General features: G+C 37.1%; 1 protein-coding gene and 1 long non-coding RNA gene across 2 annotated transcripts in view; one reads left to right on the plus strand and one right to left on the minus strand.

Annotated features, from left to right (window-relative positions):
• Positions 1 to 12613, plus strand: part of LOC102721561 (achilleol B synthase-like) — a 30748-nt gene extending 18135 nt beyond the window's left edge. The window contains exons 8-18 of the mRNA XM_006656026.2: positions 5199 to 5312; positions 5836 to 5958; positions 6066 to 6188; positions 6500 to 6598; positions 8397 to 8453; positions 8921 to 8967; positions 9060 to 9203; positions 9324 to 9501; positions 9741 to 9815; positions 9928 to 10011; positions 12509 to 12613. Coding sequence (XP_006656089.2) covers positions 5199 to 5312; positions 5836 to 5958; positions 6066 to 6188; positions 6500 to 6598; positions 8397 to 8453; positions 8921 to 8967; positions 9060 to 9203; positions 9324 to 9501; positions 9741 to 9815; positions 9928 to 10011; positions 12509 to 12613 — 1149 coding nt within the window. The remainder of the gene's footprint in view (positions 1 to 5198; positions 5313 to 5835; positions 5959 to 6065; positions 6189 to 6499; positions 6599 to 8396; positions 8454 to 8920; positions 8968 to 9059; positions 9204 to 9323; positions 9502 to 9740; positions 9816 to 9927; positions 10012 to 12508) is intronic.
• Positions 12614 to 20696: 8083 nt separating this feature from the next.
• LOC102721847 lies at positions 20697 to 22849 on the minus strand. Its single transcript, XR_423599.3, has 3 exons — positions 22470 to 22849; positions 22314 to 22390; positions 20697 to 21011 (listed from the first exon to the last, which is right to left on the minus strand). It is a non-coding gene; the product is annotated as an uncharacterized LOC102721847 (long non-coding RNA).
• Positions 22850 to 24587: the final 1738 nt, after the last annotated feature.

The raw sequence follows: 24587 nt of genomic DNA on the forward strand, positions 1-24587 counted from the left end.
TCATTGAATATGAGTATTTAGTTGGTTATAAATAAGGAATTGATGTTGTAATAGGAGTTAGGATAGAGTTAAAGTCAGATTCTGTCCTAGACTCTGTTTAAATAGAGGGATACGTCTGTTACAACAACTTCATAGCAACTCCTCGTAGGTGAGAAAACGACTTGCCGATGGGCATAGGTGAGGGAACGACTTTTCAGTGGTGTCATCCGTCAAGGGTCATTCATACTTTGATACAATATAATTAATGGATCGGGGAGGAGCGATCATAATTAGTAACATGGAGATGCAGACAAGGTAATAAATAACTGCCAGAGGACATCTCCTCTAGCAAGACCCCTCTTCTAGAGTTCGGTCTAGGGGACGCGGTCGAAGAAGAACTAGTTGAAAAATATGAAGATGGTGGATGAATGATTTTATAGTTTTGAGTCGCACGAAGACGTAATACATACTCCTATAACGAGGTTGATGGTATGAGAAAGTGTTTTCTCTGTCCCTCCCTCAAGCTCGGCCCTCCTTTTAAAATTAAGCGTCGCACGAAGGCGTAATATATACTTCTATAACGAGGTTGATGGTATGAGAAAGTATTTTCTCTGTCCCTCCCTCAAGCTCGGTCCTCCTTTTAAAATTACTCAGGGTCACCACAATACATGGGGGAGGAATAGCGACAGCAAAGCAATAAATATCAACCGATATACTAAATGCTTCTTTTGGCCTACCCGTTAGCCATTTAATGTTCCCATGTTGCTCCTGCTGACGCACAGTGTCATGGTTTCCACACATAGCCTAGTATTGATTTTCCATTTTGGTTCCTGGTAGTTATCATAGCTCCCAAGTCTGGCGACTGTATCCTATCGCTTGTCTTAGATAGCACAAACATCATGCTGATCCTTTTGAAAATAGGCACACACATAGCCATTAAATGCTCCGACAAGGGGGCACATAGGGGATTTGAGGGCAGCTCTAGTGTTTGTTCAGAGGAATGAAGCTAAAGTCTGCCACGCTAATTTATGTTTTTTCTCTCCAATGTACTAGCACCATCTGGCGGGAACTAGGAGGTATAAAGAAGTTTATTTCAGTGATTCACTCCCCCATCTCTCCTTGTAGGTAGGTAGACTAGGAGCAAACAAATAATTTTCTAACCCTTAGCTTGGGTGCTAAATCTAGCACCGGTGCCAAAACATTTCTAACTTAGCACCACCCCTCCAATGTATGGCACCTCAACTGGTTCTCTCTCTCTCCCCTCTTGGCATCCTCTTAGAACTAACACTGGAGCTGCCCTGACACCACAGGAGTAAGTAATCAGTTTAGACACCCACCCGTCTAGGGCAGGTGATGGTAGGTGTCAGGCGCTAACTGGCCCGACGCCGTCCTACTGATTTGGCTGGATCGGGCATCAAGCTATCTAGATGCCCCATCTCATAGGGAATCATTCAAGAGGTCCCATCTCACAAGGAATCCTTCGGAGGCTATTTTTTCTAGAGTGGTTACCCTGATTCCCATATTATGGACGACAACAAATAATGGGTTAGTAGCGGATAGGTATCTACGTAGCAGATTATTGATAACAGGCACTATAGTAGGCGCTAAATTCCAATAGCGGTATTGAATTAGCACACATGATTTGGATTTTACATATAAAAATAATGGCTTTCCAACACATTAACAAAACAATTTGAGAAACAAATTCCTGACAAATATAACTTAAGGGCATGAATAGAGATTTAATTGCACTCAAAAGAGTTGGTTTCTATGGCTTAACTCTATTAGCAAATATGGTGTACTAGTGTCCTTACTAATATTGGAACATTTAGAGACTGGGATTAGAGCAAAGCAAGCAATCAATAACGGTAGCAGTCACCTATGGAAGTACTGTAAAGCTATATCAAAACAAGTGATTGACAAGAGTGATCGGTTTTTGTTCCGACCCCCCATTTGAAGAATGAAGTCTACAAAATGTGAATTATATATACCCTTGAGTCCAGCTAGGTTCACTTTCTTGGGAGCAATACTACACCCTTTTTACAATGCTGCAACTGCCTCATGTAAAAGTTAAAAGTATTCATTCAGAGGCTCTAATATAATAATGTGCGTATATAATAGGAACAATATGAAATGAGTGCACCATGGTGCGTGGTCTCCAGAAATTTATGTCACCTATTGAGTAGACCAGTGCAAATATACCAAAAATGCCCCATCTCTTCATACCTCTCCCAAATTTTGTTGAAGGTTTGTTTGTAAGGTTAGAAAGGACATAGCATCACATCCGTGCTAGCTGTAGGTGTGAGGCGTTGTTGATACCGCAGCATTGTCGAGTGTTGGCCCTAGGCTCTAGGGGAGCTCAAGCAGAAAGCAGTATAGCCATATAATTTATGCATGAATAGCCTAGGTGGTGAGAGCTCATCCACCACCAACAAAGTCAACTAATTATATATATGCACATTATCGCCCTAGTATTGATGTAGGTAGATGGCCTTGAGTAAAGGGCTCAATGACATATGCATCAGCGGTAGTAGACGATGCAAATGCTAGCAAAACATGGAGTGAAGATAGGCAGGGAGTGTGGTGTATAGCAGATGATGGCTTGGACATTGAGGAGCTAATTATGAATGCACTATGTCGGAACCCCTCATCTGTGACCGATCAAATCCGTTATCTCTAAAGGGGATAGCCACTCATTACTGGTTAGGGGTCCCTAGTAAGAAATCTTACCTGTTACGGGTAGACGCCCATCAGGGATGGATAAATCACCTGTGATGGGTGATACCATGTATGATGGGTCATCTCTAATAAGTCATAACTTACATTGTCAGATTATGTCACACTTGTAATCGGATAGTTGAGACTCCACATTAGGAAGGTTCGGCCGCAAGGTTAGTGAAGGCCAAGTTTTTCGTAACGAAGTGAACATAGAGGTTTATACAAGTTCGAGCCACTCAATCATGTAACACCCTACTTGTTTGGTTTTGGAGTTGGCAATGCAAATGTGTGGCCTGTTTCTTAGTAGTACTTCCTTTGGTAGGGTTTTCTCTATTCTTTGATAAAACTTCGTTTATCAATCGGTATTACATGGCTTGACCCCTCCTTTTTGTAGTCCAAGCGGCTTCTATAGTGCCACTATCATCTAGGGAAAAGTAACAAGGAGTCCTATCAATGTCCCCTCTGACATCATAGGGACATCACGTGGCTCATCGACTCTTGTTGTCACCGTTATGCCCCAGAAACCCTGACCAGACGTCACAGGTTCAGTAGACCCCTTTGTTGATGACATCTATCCATAGGTATCCCTAATGGAGCCAGGCGTTGCCGACGTGTAAGCAGTGCAAGCATCCTTGATAACCAATATATGTGGGACATGTGCCCCTCTCTAGGTCTTGCCACATCCCCAAGTTCCAAAAATTCCAAGAGAGGTGGCGTCATAGACAACCCTAGGTCTTGACACCTCCTGGTTGCATTTAGTTGTCCAGTCACTTAAAACCACAACTCCTCCATGTCGCCCCCTATTATTGATGGGGCGCTGTTATTCCCGAACAAGTTGTAAGTCCTACCATCAGACACATCCCATTGGTGGCACCTTTAGGCCTTACCTACACATTATGCCCCCCTTGTAGGGATTGTCAAGAAAGAACCCTAGGACAATGTGTGTGTAGGGCACCTGGGCCCCTGGTGTTACCTCGGGCTCTTGACACCTAACATTTTTTATATGAGTTTGTATTGTGTTGAACAAGATTCTCAAAGATTTCTCCGAAGACAGTGCCCTTGGTACATCTAAGAGCTACTCAAAGATGTCCTTGGTGAAGGATTTCATGACTGACAGGGCCTTGAGCAACTTACCGTCTAAGTAGCTATATCCGACGTATTTTACATATGTAGATTTTGTAGGTCACAACACTCTTCTTAGGCATAAGAAGATAAATGACTAAGATAAAGGAGAGCAACCATGCCCCTAGCGATGTGCAGTTGAAGTTATATTGGCACATACCTTATATATTGATGTATATCTTGTATGTCTCCACACTATTCTTGAAAATTTAAGCATGAAACATCATGTGGGGGGGGGGGGGGGGGAGGGGGGAGGTGCCTCGGGCATATATTGCAGGCATTGGCCCCTATGCACTACCAACTGTTTTTTGTATTGCATATCACCCTGCTGACATTTGTGTTATTGCGATGAGATGACAACCAAAGTAACTAAACCCAGGAGGAAGAGGAACCCTAGTCCCCATTTGACTAACATACATAGTTTTAGATATTACTATGTTGTACAACTTTCATATAATGAATATCTCCATCCCATGTTATTTAAAGATTTCAAAATTTGGTTTTTCAAAATAAATCTCACGTTATAATGATATATAGGAGCGTAATTCGTCTCAAAAGAAAATACTGTGAATTGTAAAGTTGTAGATCTAGTTATGATATACAACTTTGCTATCGGATATGTCTCCATCCGAGGTCATTTAAAAATTTTAAAAATTCATATTTGAAATTAGATCTCGTCTCATATAATGCAAATTTGAGCATGTAAAAGATCTTGGATGAAAATATTTTCAGCTATAAAGTTCTATATCATGATGGGATATTAAATTTTCATATATGGCATATTTTCGTTCGAGACTGTTTCAAACATTCAAAATTTTAATTTTTATTTATCTATGACAGGTTGTAACTAACACCCATCAGAGGTAACATTACTTGTGATGAATGGTATTTTATGACCTATCAGAGATGATTGCTCTCATCTATTATAGTTTCTTCCACTACACCCGTCACTGATAATGTGACTTCTTTAACGGGTCATGTGACCCATTATAGATCGTCTTTGATAGGTTTGAACTACAACCTACCATAGATTCCCTTGTACATGCGATGGGTCATCTTAAATAGCTCTATCTCAAACGGGTTACATTTTAATCCTTAAAAGCTGAGTCATTTGTATCATACGTACAGATCTGTTACAGATGTCGTGTCATGGGTCACTGGATTTGTAGTAACTTTATTTAATTATCAGACAACACAAATAATATACGCAAACTAGAATATTTCAGTAACCTATGAATTATAAGTCCAAACTATAAGGTTTTTCTTAACTGAAATTAAAGATAGTCATACTTATGATACATCCAAATATCGTTGCTCCCAAGTAATGCCACTAGTATTTTTATATCTAACATTATATATTTGTTCATCAACATCATCAGGCATTAAATATGATTTGCTGCTGGGTAGAAAATCCAAAGTCTGATACAATAAAACGACATCTTCCAAGAATACATGATTATTTATGGATGGCAGAAGATGGCATGAAGACCAAGGTATTGTTATATAATCTCTCATGTCTAAAATATTTTTCATTTAAGATAAGATTTGATCAAACTTCTAAAATTCCGATAAACAATTTTGTGTTGAAATAAATTTATAAACTCTAATATGTTTATGATACAATGATAATGCTTTTTGAGTATAATCTACGTGTATCTCATTTATTTTATAATTAAACTAAACATTTAAAAATTATCGATGGTAGAAGCTTGACAAAATCTTATCATTGACGACAAATATTTTTGACCGTAATATTTAGTCTGTTTTTCTTGTATTTACAATTTGTGGTAACAGTCGCATTGATCTAGAATTATCCTTGTAAACATTCCGTGCAAATAACTTGTGTCTTTTGTTACATATCAAGTCGGCTTGAACTCTTATACAATAGAATATAGGTTCAATGAGTAATTAGAGTACCTTCTTAATTAGTCCCTACTAATTGATTATACGCTTGACTTCGAAATATAAACATAGCATATGTACTCAACCTTGATGTATTGTATACTATTGAGTCAGATAGAAGATGGTACCCATAATTGGGAGATAGCACTTGTCGTTCAGTCCTTGTGCTCAACCGATCTCATCAATGAATATGGTCCAACTATAGAGAGAGCTCACAGCTATATAAAAAGAGCACAGGTCTGCTGCACGTGATCTTCAGATTGTTTTCAACTAATTTTGATTACGAGATGTATATTATCTCAGAATTAACTTAAAACAATTTCTTGCAATTTAATTGTAAGCAGATTAGGAGAAATCATCCTGGCGATCAAAGTTACTGGTTTCGCCATACAGCAAAGGGTTCATGGACACTATCAACTGCAGATCAAGGCTGGGGCTCGAGCGATTGTTCTGCCGAAGCACTTAAGGTCAGTAGAGGCCGGCTTGGTAATATAGATGACTGACGATAATTCTTTTAATCCATATAGCTAGCTGCTTCATAAACTCAAACAAATTTTTTTACCATCCTTAAAAATATACCTCAACGTATTTTTTAGTGTAAAAATTTAGTATCTTGAGGTACAATGTATCTTAAGATACCAAAATTTTGCAGCAAAATTTTTGGTATCTCAGGTTATTTTTTTAAGAATGGTAAAAAAGCCTAAACCCAAAAGCACAGCTATGTATTTCTCTTGTCTGATGACAATGTGTTGACTTTTGTTATTTTCATTTACTTTAGGTAATACTGATGTTATCAAAATTCTCTCCGAGCGTTGTTGGCCAACCAATGGAAAAGGAGAGGATTTATGACACAATCGATTTCCTTCTTTCACTCAAGGTATGCTTTTTTACATTTAAACACCTATATTGTCTGTCCAAGAATAAACCTATTCCTAGCATCTTAATGCAACTTTAGTAGCATACAGAAAAGACCAAACATCCCCTAATTAACAGGGAAGTGGCACACTGTTAGGTAGGTAAGGGATATTTAAACAGATGAACTCCTCGATTTGCAGATAAAGATAGGTAAGGAAGTAGTAATTGATTTATTTTGGAACAAAGTTAAACTTTAGGATTTGATTTATTTTGGGATGGAGGAAATATATTCTTCAGAGTTTTTCTAGTCCTTTGACAGGTACCGTGCTTTTTATACCACAAGAAATATCGACTATACAATAATGCACACCACTCATTTTATGGAGAGATCCAGAAATAAATAACATTCATGTACTGGTAATAATCTGTAGAAAAGCTTTCATCTATTTGGGCATAAGAACAATTAAATGTCATACCAGTCATAAACCATTGCCTTCGCACAGGAAAATTAAATATTTTACTTGGAAAGATACATTTTAGTTTTGTGAATATCAAATTTAGGTATAAATTTGTTGTAATGAGAATCTTTTTTGTAACATTCACATTAAAAATTTAATTGATTTAGGTTTAGTTCAATAAATCTGTTGTATAAGATTGTCTTAATTATTTTAACTGGAGAATTTATGCAAGGACATTTACATGGCTAGCACGAAAATAATCAAAGGGAAACCTAATAAGGGGGGAAATATCACACGTTGTTTGGTAGCAAACAAGTAATGCATGCACGCATGGTTCGTATCGTACACGGTATATGCCAATATTTTATTTAAATTTGATACGGCAATGCAAAGTGAATTACTCCTTTTTGTTCACTTTTATAAGATGTCTTTGTATTTCACCAAGCCAAACTTTAAAATTTTTGACAAATAATTAGTTTAATTGACCTACAAACATATTTAGCGTGTAATCATTATTCCAACAGAGATTCGATCATAATTGAAAGTACTTCCAAACAATTAATGTGGTAACAGTTTAGTCCTAAAGACTTCCTGACATTGAAATATGCCATATAAAAGTGAGCCAAAAGAAGCAAACAAAATGTTTCGTCTCAGTAGCACGTTAAATAAGTAGATAGGAGTAGTTGGGATTTTGCTATTTTTTCAAATTTTCTCAGCTTCAATCAAATCGCTGCCAGTTACAAATTAATCAAAATCTGAGAATAAATTATCGTAATTACTGAAAGTATTCCTCATTTTTGTCCAATTTATTAATTAATGACGGAACTTCTAGCATTTTCGATTAATTTGAGGACTTTAGCCATTTTGACTAGCATGGATCCTTATTGGAGACCTTGCAATCGTTATAAACAGATATGGTAATAACCGACCTTGCTGAACTTGGAGACATATTATATGAGATATCTAGAATATATTTATGTTTTTTATTTTACAAATGTTTAAGCTCTATTTCGGGAGGGAAGATAAGCTATATTTCTGAAAAAGTTTGATCTCTTTCTTAAAATGTACTTATTAGTCCATCTATAGTTTTTGTATTCAAAAGCGCAAAATGAAATATGTGAGCAGAATTAACAAAACCAGAAAGGTCTATGAAGCCATGCATCTCAGTTCCAACAGACGAAATAGTGAAACAACTTATTTTAGATTAAATAATGAGAGGTCATTCCACCCATTAATTAGTTTGCAATTATTGGTGGTAACATATTTTTTCTCACAAGAGAGTTAATTTATTGGATATAATTAAAATATTTTGGCATCGCTGGAAAGTACATTTGATTAACAATAGATTGTTACTCTCTGAAGAACAATGATGGTTCCTTCTCGACATTTGAACGGCAAAGATCTTACTCTTGGATAGAGGTGAGCAGCTTAACTATTATCTGGTCACTAAGATTTGCTGTTTATATAAAATGATTTTAACATTTTTTGATTAAATAAATTAACAATCGATTTCATTTATAGGTTGTGTTTTTGCAACAGTCCAGTATTGAAATAAGTTTTCGCAAAGGGTCACAGAGTGAAATTTTTAGTGAAAACTAGTCGATGGTTCATGATATTCAAAGGGAATACTTGATGGTACATGTGCATAGTGATCCCTTAGAAGAAACACAGAGCAATTTAAATATATAGCAAGCTAGCATTGTAAAGAAGACTAAATAGTTATTCCACAGCTAAGCTACAAGCCTGCACTTTATTGGCGACAATTAATAGCTGATCTAAATAAAACCAGTGAAACTCCAAATCCAGCGACTATCCAAAAATATCTTTTACTTATATGTGCAGCCACCTACAATAAGTGAACTCACAATATTTTGTTTGACACCCAGATTTTGAATCCATCCGAAAGTTTCAGAAACATTGTTGCCGATTATCCGTAAGAAATTATACTGTTCTTCAAACTCTCAGCACCTATATCTCTTTTGCATATACGAATAACTAACTCATTTGTATGAAACGCATTGACAGGACTGTTGAATGTACGGCGTCTGTGATAATGACTCTAATACTGTTTAGAGAGCTCTATCATGAATACCGCACTGAAGAGATAAATAAATGCATCAATCAAGCTTCCAGATATATCGAGAGTAATCAGAACAGGGATGGCTCATGGTTCGTCCAGAAATTAATACATCAAATTTATTATGTTTTTTTATCTGGATGTATGGCATCTTTTTTTTTTTGTGTCTGTGTGTGTATGCAACCTTTTTTTTTTTTTCTGTCATCTGGCAGGTATGGCACTTGGGCCATATGCTATATATATGGGACTATGTTCGCGGTAAAAGGTTTGGTTTCTTCAGGAAGAACATATGACAACAGTATTTGCATCAGGAAAGCTTGTGAGTTTTTGCTATCAAAACAACTAGAAACAGGTGGCTGGGGAGAGAGCTATCAGTCATGTGAAAACGAGGTGAATAATATTAGTGCGTACTATATATATTATTTTTTCATGTATAGTACGTTACATATTTCAAAATATTGATGTACTAGCTACCAAAATTTTAAAGATAGGAAGACTGTTACATGTTTCAAAAACTTAATGCAAAAAACTGAGTATAAATTTGGATCCAAATTAAAGTGCACGGCTTCTATTGTCGTGGCTAGCGACATTTATCTATGTTCTTATTGGTTGTTTAAAATCTTTATCAGGTTTACGTAGAGGGTAGTTGTACTCATGCAGTACACACAGCTTGGGCGATGCTAGCACTCATTTCTGCCGGGCAGGTTAGTTTTTCTTTCCTTTTTTTTCATTTTACATGTGGAACACTGCGAATACAAACAGATTATTTTTTTCATAGGCTATTTTCATATATCGGTATGTTTGTCTCGTATTTAGATGGAACGTGACAGAACACCACTACATCGTGCTGCAAAAGTGTTAATCAATATGCAGCTAGAGACAGGCGACTTTCCTCAACAAGTGAGTTATTCTGAACTAGCAATATATATATGGCTATACCCTCCTTCTCATATCACAAGATGTTTACTTTTTTTAATATATTATGAGATTAAATTTATTTATGTTGACAATGCTGCTCTATATTTGCCTATAAACTTCATCAAACTCGAAGAAACTTTATTTTAGAAAAAAAGATCAAAAAATCTTATACTATACCTCCGTTTTATATTCCAAGACTTTCTAGCCTTGGCTAAATTCATCAATTAATAAATGTACATTATTTATATATATGTCTAGATTCATTAGCAACCATATGAATTTAGACAAGACTAGAAAGTTTTACATGGAGTAATAAAAATAAGAGTATAGGCTATTAGTCTTAACTACGTACTTGACCTCAACTCTTGAAAATCCATGTTATTTGTAAATAGTTTTTTAGCCTGACAAGTTTACTGGACGTACGTACCTTGTATTTCCCACCATTTTGAAGAAAGCAAATACAAATAAATTGATTTATTTCGTTTGGAATATACTGAGCGGGTATTTTCGTCCAGAAGCTAAGGGCCTGGTTGGCAACTCTGAATTTTTTTTTTCACCGGTAGCAGAAAAATACCCGTAATTACCGGTGACACGTAATTTCCCGTGAAATAAAAGAACCTGCTGCCAATCTGTTTGGAAAAATATACGAGAACTTTCTTTCAGAAGTGGACATGACAGACAGATTGTAAATCCATGGATCAATAAATATTTTGGACGAGAAGATCGAATTTGCTCCATAGCAATTGAAATTATGAATTATGTAATCCAAATTTAACTAGAATTATATTCATATCAGTCTCCTAGTAGGATTTCTCTCAGTTATTTCCTATTTAGAGTAGGATTGGTTTCCTAATAGGATTCTCCCTATCTTTTCACATTAAGACTCTTGGATTTTTCCTTATATATCTCTTCTAAACTACATGGAAAATATACGACCGTACATTGCATTCTCCTGCATCGTAATCATTCTCTCATAGTAGTTATTGCCGGACAACGTCCATGGTTTTTTCTCATAAGATTTTTTATGTTAAATATGAGGCTCTGTTATGCCTTTTTTTTTTATAACAAGTGGTATTAGAATAGTCATTGGTAGACGCACGGCCATTTCGTATGTTTATGTTTCTCCAAAAAAGCAACTTCACGCATGACCTGAATAGTCATTGGTAAGCTCGGTGGTGCACATGGTTGTTGTTGAGGTGCCACGATTCCATGAGATTACAGTGTTCTTGACCACCATAAAACTCACGTGTTTTGACAAGTTGGTTTTCATGTTCTTGGTAGCAAGCTAAACATAGAAATTATCGTCCACTACCAGTAAAGCTATTAACAGTGTCATATGTCTCCATTTGAGCCTTACCATCAACAAGCACAAACTGATCAGGGCCACTAGTTTGTAAAGCACAAACTGATTAGTCAATCATGGTTTGTTCTGGTGGGCCCAACTGCAATGAGGCCAGAATTATCTGCATCCCCTAATAGCTCAATTCCCCAAATTATCCATGAAAATTTCACCCAAATTGAACTATAAGAAGAGAAATGTTTGTTGTACCTACATGAAAATTAGAGGTTGAGATAGTAGAAATAAGGTACATAATTAATTTCTCTTATTGCCAAACTGTAATACTTTGTATGCTTTGTATTAATTGCGCCCATGATTATCTATCCACAGCTTGCAGATAATTTGCATGTACTGTATGCATTGATGAGAGAAGTTTTATAGTTTGCACAATAGATTAAACAACCCAAAACTATAAATAACTCTAGGGCTGCGTTCGGCACCTTGACAAGAAATCTAACTCCCCTCGTTTTTTACGCGCACGCTTCCCGAGCTACTAAATAGTGTATATTTTATAAAAATTTTCTATAGGAAAGTTGTTTAAAAAAATCATATTAATCTATTTTATATTTTTTAATAATTAATAATTAAGTAATCATGTATTAATCTATTACTATATTTTTTACGTCAGATAACTAACCCACTCCCCCCTCTAAGTTGAACGCGGCCTAGATGATTTGAAGAGAAGAGAGAAATAGTATTCACCAAACTTAGTTTGGGGTGGCCATACAAAAAGTAGGAGTCTTACTATAAATTTTTACATCAAACTCTGCTAAGACGTGAAGTGAGGATAAAAGTACAATTAACGAGTTATGAATTAACGAGTTATGAATAGGTAGGCATGTCACCTATAAAGGGGGAGTATTTAGAATTTCAGTTTGAGAGCTATGTTTCATTAAGTTAATGCCATAAGATTTTGAGAACGGAATTAGAAATGAATAAAAATAATCAATCATGATGGTATAGATCTTGATGTAAATAATTTGATCACCTGGAATAGGGCATGAACAAACGCAGCTTGAGTTTCAATAGAAGTTTTCCTTTGCTGTCCTTTGTTATGAGATTAACTTTTGACTTTTCCCCATCACATGAAAACTAATTCTCCTCGGATGCCACGTACTCATTTTTTCATTTTTACAACAGGAACACATTGGGTCCTTCAACTCTTCAGTTTACTTTAACTACCCCAACTACCGCAATTTATTCCCAATATGGGCTCTTGGAGAATATCGCCGTACACTCATATGAAGATATCCGTTGATGTCATGCTAGCACATATTGTTTATATAACTTTGCTTGTCATTGCTCCTAGTTATAAGAGTCATGGTATATTGAAGACATGCAGTTGCATTGGAATTAATATTTTAGTCATTGCCAATTATAATTAGTTTCCTATCACTACTACAGAACCGGTTATTTGTGACGGGTCTAAATCCTTATTTGTGACGGACAATGGTCTGGTCAGTGATGAGTGGTCAGTGATAAGAAAAACCTATCATTGACAAGCCAAAATTCGTCACCGATGGACATAACCTTTAACGGGCCAAAAGTAAAACCCATCACCGATATGCTCATAGCCCGTCACGGATGACTCATCTTCGACGGGCTAAAATTACGGCCCGTCACAGATGAGTCATCTGTGACGGGCCATGAGATACGACCTGTCACGGATGACTCATCCGTGACGAGCGCTTATTACGGCCCTTCACGGATAGTGAAATACACAACAAAAAAATAATTTGATTTATTTCGTGGCCTCATGATGTTGCTCGCTATGCCCTCAAAAAAAGAATGAAGCAATATATATATTCCAAGAACCCCCACACATATATATCCATCCATACATTATTTTAGTTTCAACACTAAAATAAAAACTATAGCCTGTGGAAATTTTTCTGATTAGTAGTGCACTAAAAAAACTACAGCCAAGCAATTAGTAGTGTACTAAAACTACATTCAATTATAACTACACTAAAATAATTTCTACTCCAAGCCGCCGTCGGATCCCTGCTCCCAACACCGGTCGCCCTCACTCCCACCGCCCACTCCCACCTACAGGTCCGGGCAGGACGGGGCCCGCGTCGCCGTCTACTCATCATCGTCGTCGGGTCAGCGTCGCCTCCACCACCCATGTCGTCGTCGTCACCCACTCGTTGTCGTCGCCGCCCATCGTCAGGGTCGGCGCCACCATGGAGGGGGCAGCCCGAGCGACAGGGGCGACATGCTAGCCGCCACGCGCATGCCACCCCCTTGAGCTCGGTGCCGAGAGAGGAAGAGAAAGAGAGGGAGAAGAGAGAAAGAGTGAGAGATGAAGAGAACGGGTGAGGAGAAGGGAAGTATATCAGGGGGAGGAGGAAGAGACGAGGGGGAAAGATAAAAATTTTGAAGTGGTGAGGAGGAAAAATTTTCATTAGAAGTCTTTCATGTCATCTTTGACGGGCCATAATTATGCCCCGTCACGGATGACTCGTCCGTGACGGGCACTAATTTTGGCCCTTCACGGATGACTCATTTCATCTTTGACGGGCTATAGTTATGGCCCGTCACGGATGACTCATCCGTGACCGGCCTTCATTTTGGCCCTTCACGGATAAGTGTCATCGGTGACGGGCGCTGATTTTGGCCCTTCACGGATAAGTCGTGTCAGGCGTAAATTTTGGCCCAATACAGATGATATGTCATCGGTGACGGGCCAAACTGAATAGAGTCATCTACAACGGGCCTTATTTTGGCTTGTCACAGATGAGTGTGGGTGTGACGGGCTGTTAGGTTCCGTCACGGATGACCCATCAAATTTGCTAGGTTCTGTTGTAGTGTATAGGAATTATATGGTTTGGGAAAACAACTGAAATTAATATGCTACACTTGTTCTTTATTTATTTTATTTGGTATGTTGGTTCTATGTAATGAAACTTGATATGTACTAGAACATTGTGTGATGCAAGATCACACATGTGTGTGGTTGTGATATTGAAGTCATTATTTTTCTTTTGCTAATCGAATGCTCCCATGTGAGAATCCCACATTAATACTAGTAGATCAAAAGAGTAGAGATTCCCATATTACTCACTATAGAGTAAAATACATGGTCGGTCCTTAAACTTGGTAGAAGATGTCATTTAGGTCTGTAAACTTTAAAAATGCACATCTAGGTCCTTAACATGAGAGCAGATGTCTTTAGATTCATAAACATAAAAATTGCACATTTAGATCCACCATCTTGGTTTAATGAATCATAGTCGATCCAAACCTCATTTGACTAAAGCTGACCGCTGACGTGGCATTTCACTTAGGTAGCACGTTTGCAAACGATGTCCTCCATGATAAAAAAGATGTGTTGAAATAATTGTAATTTACACCTTCATGCGACATTATGTCCCTGAAATCTAGAAGAATCCCTAAATCCCTCGTCTCCTACGGAGGCTAGGGTTTCTGGCTAGCTAGGAGGTGAATTGCGGGATTTGGGAACCAGCCAGAGACGATGAGGTTGTTGTGGTAAGCGCAAAGCATGGCTTCAATAGCATAACACCATGGCGTCTCCAAGCTCTGGCTTGTTTAGTAGTCGCCATAACCTCGCTTTCTCTAGTCCCTCTCTCGTCACTATTCCATTCCTCACCACCAATCCTATTCATTGAGGGAGGCAAGAGATTTGGGGATTTTTGTGGATTCCAGGGAACTAGTATAGCACGAAGGGGTAAATTACAATTATTTCTATACTTTTCATTGTGAAGGGGGTTGTTTACAAACGTGCTACCTACTTTTCATCAACGGTCAGCTTCAGTAAAATGAGATTTGGATTAACTATGATTCATTAAACCAAGACGATGGACCTAGATGTGTAATTTTTCAGTTTATGGATCTAAATGACATCTGCTCTCAAGTTTAAAGACATAGATGGGCATTTTTAAAGTTTACGGACCTAAATGACATCTCCTCATAAGTTTAAGGACCGTCTATGCATTTTACTCTTAATTATAAATCTTAAAATTATCACAATAATTGAATAAAATAACGATCTTGGTTGTCCAACATACATAAAATATGTAAACAACAGATATGGCTGCATTAGATAAAGAGTTTAATGCTATGAATGGTGTGTAGTTGTCATGCTACTATTAATCTATAATCTATAGACCATTTGGGTAATGGAGGGTAATGGACAGTAACAAGCATCTAGAATGAAGAAGATTGCTGAGAAGCAGAGATGCACGAATCAGAATCTATGCATGGAAATAGTGAAGGATGCATTATGTTGCAGTCAAAATAATGCTTTATATTACTGAAAACTAGTAATCATGCACGTGGAATCCACGTGACATAGTATTTGATAAATAAATAATTGGAATATAAGTCACACTATGTGATATAATAGTTTTAAGTATGTATTTCTTTAGAATGAAATAAGAATAATAATCAAATTGTTTTCTTACATGATAAGAAATATGATATGCAGATGAATAGCTGAAAAAACTGACAGTGCGATGCATACATTAAAAGATAATAGCGAATCAGCTAGCCGCATGACATTTGGAAGCTCTTTGACCTTCCTGACAATGTTCTCATATGTAAAGGCTTACATTTTTAATAGCACAATGGTGTGACTATTTTCCTCAATTCTTTCTTGACAATACGTCAGGATAGATTTATAGTATCCTAAACGTGTGACTATAACCCTGAAAATGTGTTACTAGGGTCTCAAATAACAATGTTGTGTACTTTTACTATAGCCTATGTTACTATAGCTAGATGTATTGTAACACATGTAGGTCGACACCCCGAGTATTATATCATTTAGTGTCCAAATTAAAGCGACTACCAAATACTATTGGAGGAGTGGGATCCATACACCCAAAAATAGCCACCCGTCTTAAATGCTCTATGATCGCGATTGACAACCTTCAGTTATAATAACCGGAGTGTCTAGTAGTGAGTGCAAGACATAACCGTAAGATAGCTTGCTAGTCCACTCTGTCATATGCCCGTCAACCACACGAAAGCGGCGACCAAAAGCATACCCTAGTAACTCGAACCAAAGTGGTATCCCCAATTATCTCAAGCGATCAAAACTCGTTACTCATGCTTGGCTAGTCCCAAGGAATGCGACTAGCCTTACACTTTTATCGCAAGCAATTGGAACATCATCACAAGTGCATAAATAGGTGTAAAATACAGCAAGGTACAAGATACATAATATTGTCCGAGGTCCCTGCCTACAACACATAAGATAATAGCGGAAGTTTCAAATAAGATAGAAAAGCATAAAGCAAAAACAGGTGGCACCATAACCCCACTAGGGCAAACCGACCGGGCAAGAGCCAAGCTGCAAGATAGATGGATCACTCACTGCCCTCGCTACGCTCGGGAGAGCAGTGACCACACAGAAAACAAAGCTCAATGCTAGAATTCTCTCCTGAAATGCAGGCATCGGGTTAAGTACAAAATTGTACTCGCAAGACGTACCCAAAGATATATATACACAAAGGAGAGAGAAATATGCAAACATTTACTTTCACCTAAGCCATCTAGGTTTATGAATTGCATAAAGCCAATTTTATTGAGCAAATACTGAGTAAAATAATTGAAGACAAGTGGGACTAGCATCATTTTAATTTTTGGACAGCAAGCATAATAATCTGAAATGAATGTACAAATAAGCCCAAACGGCACTCATAACACCAAAAATGGACCACCAAAATCCATACTAACATGACACAACATGTCAATATCACCATCAAACATACACCCATCCATATTAATCCAAGTTGGATACTAACGAAACTAAGATACACATCAAGTGTCGTCCGTAACCATGGACACGGCTAATCGAATAGATTTATACTCTGATCAGAGGTGTACAACTAGACCCACACCCAATGAACAAGGATCAAGTGCTACCAACTACACAGGTGCGGTCCGTCAAGTGATTCAACCTCATCACATGTCTTTTCTTAGCCCAACCCCAACCACCTATACCACGCCGGGATTCCCAACAACTCAGTCACGTGCGTGTGGTGTGACCATGGCGGGCGCGCCACGCGGGAGGCATCCCCGGCCAACATAGGCACCCAGGGCCCTCCAAAGGGCTACCTGCCCTCACGTCTCTCTAACATGGTATAAATGATCACAGTAGAATCAGTAATAGGACAAGCCGGTTCCTATATACGGCATATGGTAAGTACGTAGGGTGCTTGAATAGATGTCAAAATGTTCGGTTATTAATGACCCAGACGGGGCTACTTGCATCAAGGAAAACCAACCTTCCATCATCGCCCTATCACCGTCGAAGTTCAACATATTTCATCAATCGTTATCTAGTGTAAGTGATCAAGTTTTATGCCCATTAACGCAAGTTGTCCACATACCACAGTTAATAGTTTTGCCCATCCATATAATTCATTAGCACTAAGCATGGCTAAGCATTGATGAATAAAACAACCCAAACACTCCTATACAGTGGTGACAAGGTATAAGGTCAGCAAAATAACAGGGAATAAATGCATAAATAGGATTTACCCATTCACCAAAAACCGACATTTTAACATCTAGACAACACATGCATATATATAGGTATAGTTTTGCAACCAAAATATTTATAGAGAAAGCATAGGTTCTATATGCTTAGGTGCTTGCGTTGCTACTGCATTTGGTCACTTTCAACCTCTGGATGTGGCCCGTTACTCTCTGGATTCTCCGAATCTACCAAAAAGAAGCAATATGCGAGAATAAGAGCCAAATAAACATGCACATGCAAAATGATCAATAAATCATGAAATAAATATAGTGAGTAGAGCACATGTTAACTTGAATTTAGGTGAAAGAAATATCACAACACCATTTTTGGTTTAGGAGCTAAAAAGTAAATCCTACAAGCTAAAAAGTGTAGTTTTCAGCAATTAAACTGGTATCACTGTTAACACCAAAATTTGGTAAATTCCCGTATTGGATTCGAATAAGGAAAGGTGCAATCGCCGATAGAAATTTTATCCGAAAGAGTTTGAATCCGATAGGGAATCTTTAAGACCAAGGCTTGGCGGCATAAATTTATCTATTAATTAGAGTTAGTTAGGATTTTATTTTATCTCTAAGAGATTAGAGTCTGATCAGGACTTGTGTGTGTTTTATCTAGTAGGAGTTACAGATAGAGTCCGCATAGGACTAGTTTGTTATTTCTTTTTATCTATTAGGAGTTGTATGTCGTGTCCAACACGGCCTAGCCTTAACCCGAGGGTATAAATATGTATGCCCGGGGTCATTGTTTTTCATCTACCAATCAATTAGATCAACTTCTTTCGGCGCATCGCCACCCTCCTAACCGAGGTTTCAACTCCGGTGGAACTTGGCACCTAACGTGGGGCTGCATCGTCTTGATCTCCGACGGAGGGGTAAGTCCTGCGTTCCCCCGGGCCACGGTAATCGTTCGACTAGATTAGAACTGTCTCGGTTCAGTCTAATCTTCTAATCTAGTTGCGCGATTGCTAGTTATCGTATCAGTTTCAACTTAGATCATTTTCGTGTTTTGAGTTGATCTGGTCGACCACTTTAGACGATCTATGTTGGTTTGATATTCGTTATTTGACATATTCAATCTAGTACTGTCTCGGTTAGGTCTGATCTAGTAGATTGCGTTTATCAAATGGTTTATATCAGATTGAGGTATTTTACTCATTCTTTTATCGGAGTACCAGCCGATAACTTACCAGTCATCGACTCATTGGCTTGATAGCAATCTAGATCTGTTTAGTATCTATCCTGACATTGCTAGGTTTAATATTGAACTGTCTCGATTGGGTCCGATCTTCTATAATTATTCTTAGCAATCTGGGCTAGGTATTTTATAGATCTTAGTTGTTTGGCCGCTGTCCATAGCCGATGATTTGTGCTGATCCACATGCTTATCACATTTACATCAGTAGAGCAGCCGATTGTCTTACTGCATTGTTTTTATATCAATCGGCTTGATTTAGTTAGATCGGCAGTTATTTATGTTGCATCGGCTTATGAGAATTACATGCAAATTGGTTTTAGCCCATCGTAACATATGATTCATTGTTTATTCCAATTAATTTGTCGGTTTATTTATTAGCCTTATTGATATTCATGTTTCCTATAATCATATCGTGCTTGACTGCATACTGTCTTGGTTAAGTCCAATCTCTGTATGTCTAGTTTGATCTGGTTATGTGGGCTTGTCCGATCGAATATGATGAAGAAGTGACTTAGGCGGATTATGTTGGTCTAATATTTAATTCAAATCTATTTCTATCGAGTCTCTAGCCGATCCATGCTTTTTACAGCCGATTGCTTTGCCTATCAGCTAACCGTTGCAGCGTCAATACCCGATCCGTTGGATTATTAGTCACCTATCGGCTCGATAGCCGATCGGCTCTCTTTACTGTTTATCTTGTCAGTTGCAGGATCAAACTAACTAGCACGCCCGCGCATCTTCTATATTTAGGTCATGCACTGGAGCTATCTAAGAGTGACTCGCAGGCCTTCGTGTGTGACACATCGGATCGCATTTTCGACGTCAATACATTTTTGGCACGCCCAGTGGGACCCGTGTGATATTTTACTCACAAACAATCGTCTGATCAGAAGTTGAAGATGTCTTCCGAAGAAGTCAATGTCAACAACTCAGTTACAATGGAAGATTTGACGGGAGAACAAAAGCAACTGGTGGAGCAATCTGTGGCAGATTTTCAACGGTGTTGTCTTCAATCTTTTGTCATGACACCAGAGGGGCTAGTTCAGAAGATTCAACTCCCTAAGCCGATGGTCAAGACACTTCAAGATACAGTTGATGAATCGGTTTGTCGTGCCTTGTTCGATCAGTCTAGAGTTTTGATGAATACGTTGCAAGATTTGATCAAGACAACACTCAATGAATACACCCACTACAAGAGATATGTGGTTTTTTAACGTCGTACTTATGTCATAATACATAAAATTTATATCACAAAATAAACTTTATGACATCTAGTTGACGAAAATCATAACAACAAAAAAACCACCGTCACAAATTTGTTTTGTGACATCCATATAATTTTATGTCATAAGTGTATGACAATATATTTAAATGTCATAGAAATTTATGACACTTATTAACCGTCATAAAACGAGTTTGGGCTCATACAGTCCAGCCCAGACCCAACCTTTGTGACAAAATTAAACATCACAAATAGTTATCACATAGCTGCCAACATGGCAGCTGACATGTTCGTTGGCACATGTGTAATGGCATGTCGCCGATGACGTGGCAGATAATGTTAGCAAATATTTTTAAATGACCTATAATTTTTTAACTGTCTATTATTTTTTTAACAGGCCATTAATTTTTTAACAGTGGTCCATTATTTTTTTACAACTACCCATTTTATCAACCCAACTATCAAATCAAAGTCTACTAAACAGACCCATTAAATTTGAGCCCACAAATTCAATCCAAATTCTCATAACATCATAGATTCAAACCTAATGACAAATACCATCTCAGATTCAACTAATAACAAATACAATCACAATACAACAAAATTCAAATAATAGTTCATCTCAGATTTAACCTAATAAACTATAGAATCTCATATTCAAAAGAATTCATCTTTGCTTCCACAGAAACCAAGCTATTTGAGAAATTGATCTTCCATATCTGCAAAGTAAACAAAAGATTTTGTTAGCAAGTGGAGTGCAAAATGAGAGTTCATTATCAAAGAATGGAAGATTGTAGTTTTTTTTTTCAGGTCTTTCACATTTTTCACTAATATACATGCGGTAAGATCTCAAAAAGATCTAAATGTGGACTGCAACTTTCAAAGCAGAAAGAATGATTCCATCTATTGCAATTCCAGATGCTCTTTAGACATAAAAGCCACAAAAACTAGCATGTACACAAAGTTATGAATTTGGATTATATAATATTTGACAGGAAAATAGTCATCTCAAAACACAAATTTTATTTCAAATCCAAGTGGTAATCTAGATATGTGATTAATGTTTTTCTACTCTTTTTTATATATAAATCTCGCTACTGTGTATAGCTAGTTCGATGGAACTTGGTGTGAATTGACATGCCATAGTATACAGCAAGGCAAAGCAGGATACAACACATACAAAGTGGTACGCATCAGGATTTGACAGCAATACAGAACATGCTCTGAATGTGTAAAATCTGAAATTTCATTTCTAGTACTTATCTATTTTTTGCTTGTTTAATTCATATGGTCTACTATTATTATTTAACAGTGCTATATGAGCAGAATAACATATATAGGAGATCCAATTGATAAGGAACTAACCTCCTTAGATTAGACAAACCGCGGAAGCAAAATCAGGTGAAACCAACTCATTGTAGATTCATATGTATTTTATTTATCTTAAAATAATTACAATAGGGAAACCCTATTGTTTCTGTTAAAAGGAAAAGATATACATAGAATTCTAAGCCACCAATAATAAAGGGCTCAAACTTATATTTCATAATTAATTAAAAAGAATCTGGAAGGCCAACCATCAGGCAAACGCATGTTTTTTCATTAATAAAAAAGCATCTGGCAAGTCAACCATGAGGCAAACGCATATCTAGACTTTAGAACTCATGCTTAAGCTTATTTAAGTTTCATTCTTTGAGTGGGAATAAGAAAATCTGGACGTTGGTTGATAAGGTGACTGATGATTGGTACTGAACTACTGGGGCAGCAGCATGATACTAAGTTCATGGTTAATTTGTCCTCTTGTCAGGTTCCTTTTTCTATGTAAATATACAATTAATTATGTGTTCGATTGGTAGCAACCCATCTCATGTTTGAACAAGAACATGTAAGTGCTAAAAAAAATACATGTGAAACCTTCAATATTGTGAAGCAAACAAAAGAAAGGGAGAAAGGAACAAAACAGGAAAGGAATAATGAAAAAGAGAGCAGCTAGCGTGCAGATTCTTTCACCATGGATCTACCTTGCACGATGTCCAGTTGCTGCCTTGTCTGTGTCACAGAACACACACTTCACGGATTCAGAATTCATCCATCACAGCTGAAGGAATCAAGAACATTGCATCAACACAAAATCTAAGTTACTTTCTAGAAGAGTAAGCTAGGCAGCAGAATAGTACAGTAGCATTGCAATTGAATAAGCAGGCCTCCCCGGTGTCGAGCCGCAGCAGCACCTCCTCCTTCTCCACCGAGTCTTGATCAAAAATCAATCAAACTAACCTTGAACCGGTCAATGGAAGTTGCTGCTCGTGGGGAAACCAACTGGATCCTCCCCTTCCCGCGCCGCTGCCCAGATCCACACCGCTGCGCCCGCTCCGTGCTGTGCGCCCGCCGTCGTCCGCCTACACGGTGGGTTAGGGTTAGGGAAGGGAACGAGTGAGAGGGAGAGGAGAGGGAGAGGGGAGAACGTATGGGAGGCCAGGGTTAGTGAGAGAGAGGGGAGAAGGTATGCCGCGCCCCGCGCCCTGCGCCGCCGGACGCCGCGACGCCGCGCCCGCGCCGCCGCCGCACCGAGAGAGGAAGAGAAAGAGAGGGAGAGGAGAGAAAGAGTGAGAGTGGAAGACAAAGAGTGAGTAGAGGGGTAAAATACCAGGGCGGTGAGAGGGACAGGGCGGTGAGAGGAAGGACTGATAAAAATTTTGAAACGGTGAGTAGGGAAATTTTTATTGAAAATTTTGAATTGATTTTTATAGCATTAAATCAACTCGTATGAAAAATAGTAAAAAAAAAGTTGTAGAACTCATTTGGACCAACCATTTTTTCTTTCTTATTTCTCCATCGAGTTTGACTGAACTATATAAAATTTAAATTTTAAATTAGAAAAGGTTTAAAAACACATTTTTAAATATTAAATGATTCCAACTAAAAAGTCATCAATAACAAAGTTGTATAAATCAACAATATCTACAACTTTTGTTTTAGTCATTTTGCTGTACGACTCTGTTTCAATAATTTGAATTTGAATTTCAAATTATGACAACTTCAAACAATATTTTCAAATACTAAATAATTTCAACTGAAAAAGTCATCAACATCAAAGTTATATAATTCATCAAGATCTATAACTTTTATTTAAATCATTTCGTCATCCGACAAAGTGGTTTTTAACACTGTTCACAAAATATATATTTATTTAGAGTTACAAGAAAGTACAGTAAAGATGTATCAATTCATGAATAATGTATGATCCCACTTTACTAAAACCAACTAATTTTTTTATGGAAAGCTTATTGACCAAAAATTTGTTGTCATGTCAGTTCGTAAAATTTTTAGACCAAATTTATGTATTATTGTAATTATTATGTGGTAATTTGGGAATAGAAAAGTGAATTATCCACAGAATATAATTTTATTTTCCATCTGTCTCTAGGACATGAGCTAGACCATATGATCATAAATATTATTTTTCTGCAATTTTCTATACATCATATGAATTTCTATACATTAAATAAATTTCTACATGATTACCCAAATTAATTTAAAATTAAACTATGTGTGCATCTTATAAGATAAAAAGAATTGCAAAAAAATATATTTAGGCTTATGTGTTCCATTCTAGCCTACATCCTAGAGATAGAGATAGATGAAAAATTAAATTATCTTATAAGGACAATTCAAATTTTTGTCCCTAAATTACCACAAGTAATATCTATATTTGGTCAGAAAATTATGCAAACTGATATGACACCTTATTTTTGGTCCACGAGCTTACCATAAAAAACTTAAATCTTTTAATGAAATCGGAGCACATATTGTTCAGAAATTGATAGATCTCTCGTGTTGTTTGTTATAAGTGAAGATAAATGTATCTATTTGTGATGGTCCCACTTTATTAAAATCATTTAAGTTTTTTATGGTAAGCTTATGAACCAAAAATATGTTATCATGTCATTTTGCATAATTTTCTGCCCAAATATACATATTGTTCTAATTATTATGTGTTTATTAAGGGATAAAAATTGAATTGTACTTTCAAGACAAATTATTTTTTCATCTATATCAAGCACATGGGCTATAATGTAACATATGAGCCTAAATATTATTTTTCTGTATTTTTGGAATTTTATTAGATGCACTTGTAGTTTAATTTTGAATTAATTTCCATAATCATGTAGAAATTCAATTAACATATAGAAAATAGTAAATCAACTCTAAAATTCTTGAAACTTATAAGAGACAACTTATACGTAGTCTATTACATATGAAAAATAAAATGATATATATATATATTATATATA

The sequence above is a fragment of the Oryza brachyantha genome, chromosome 6, assembly GCF_000231095.2.
Source record: "Oryza brachyantha chromosome 6, ObraRS2, whole genome shotgun sequence".
Classification (NCBI taxonomy): Eukaryota; Viridiplantae; Streptophyta; class Magnoliopsida; order Poales; family Poaceae; genus Oryza; species Oryza brachyantha.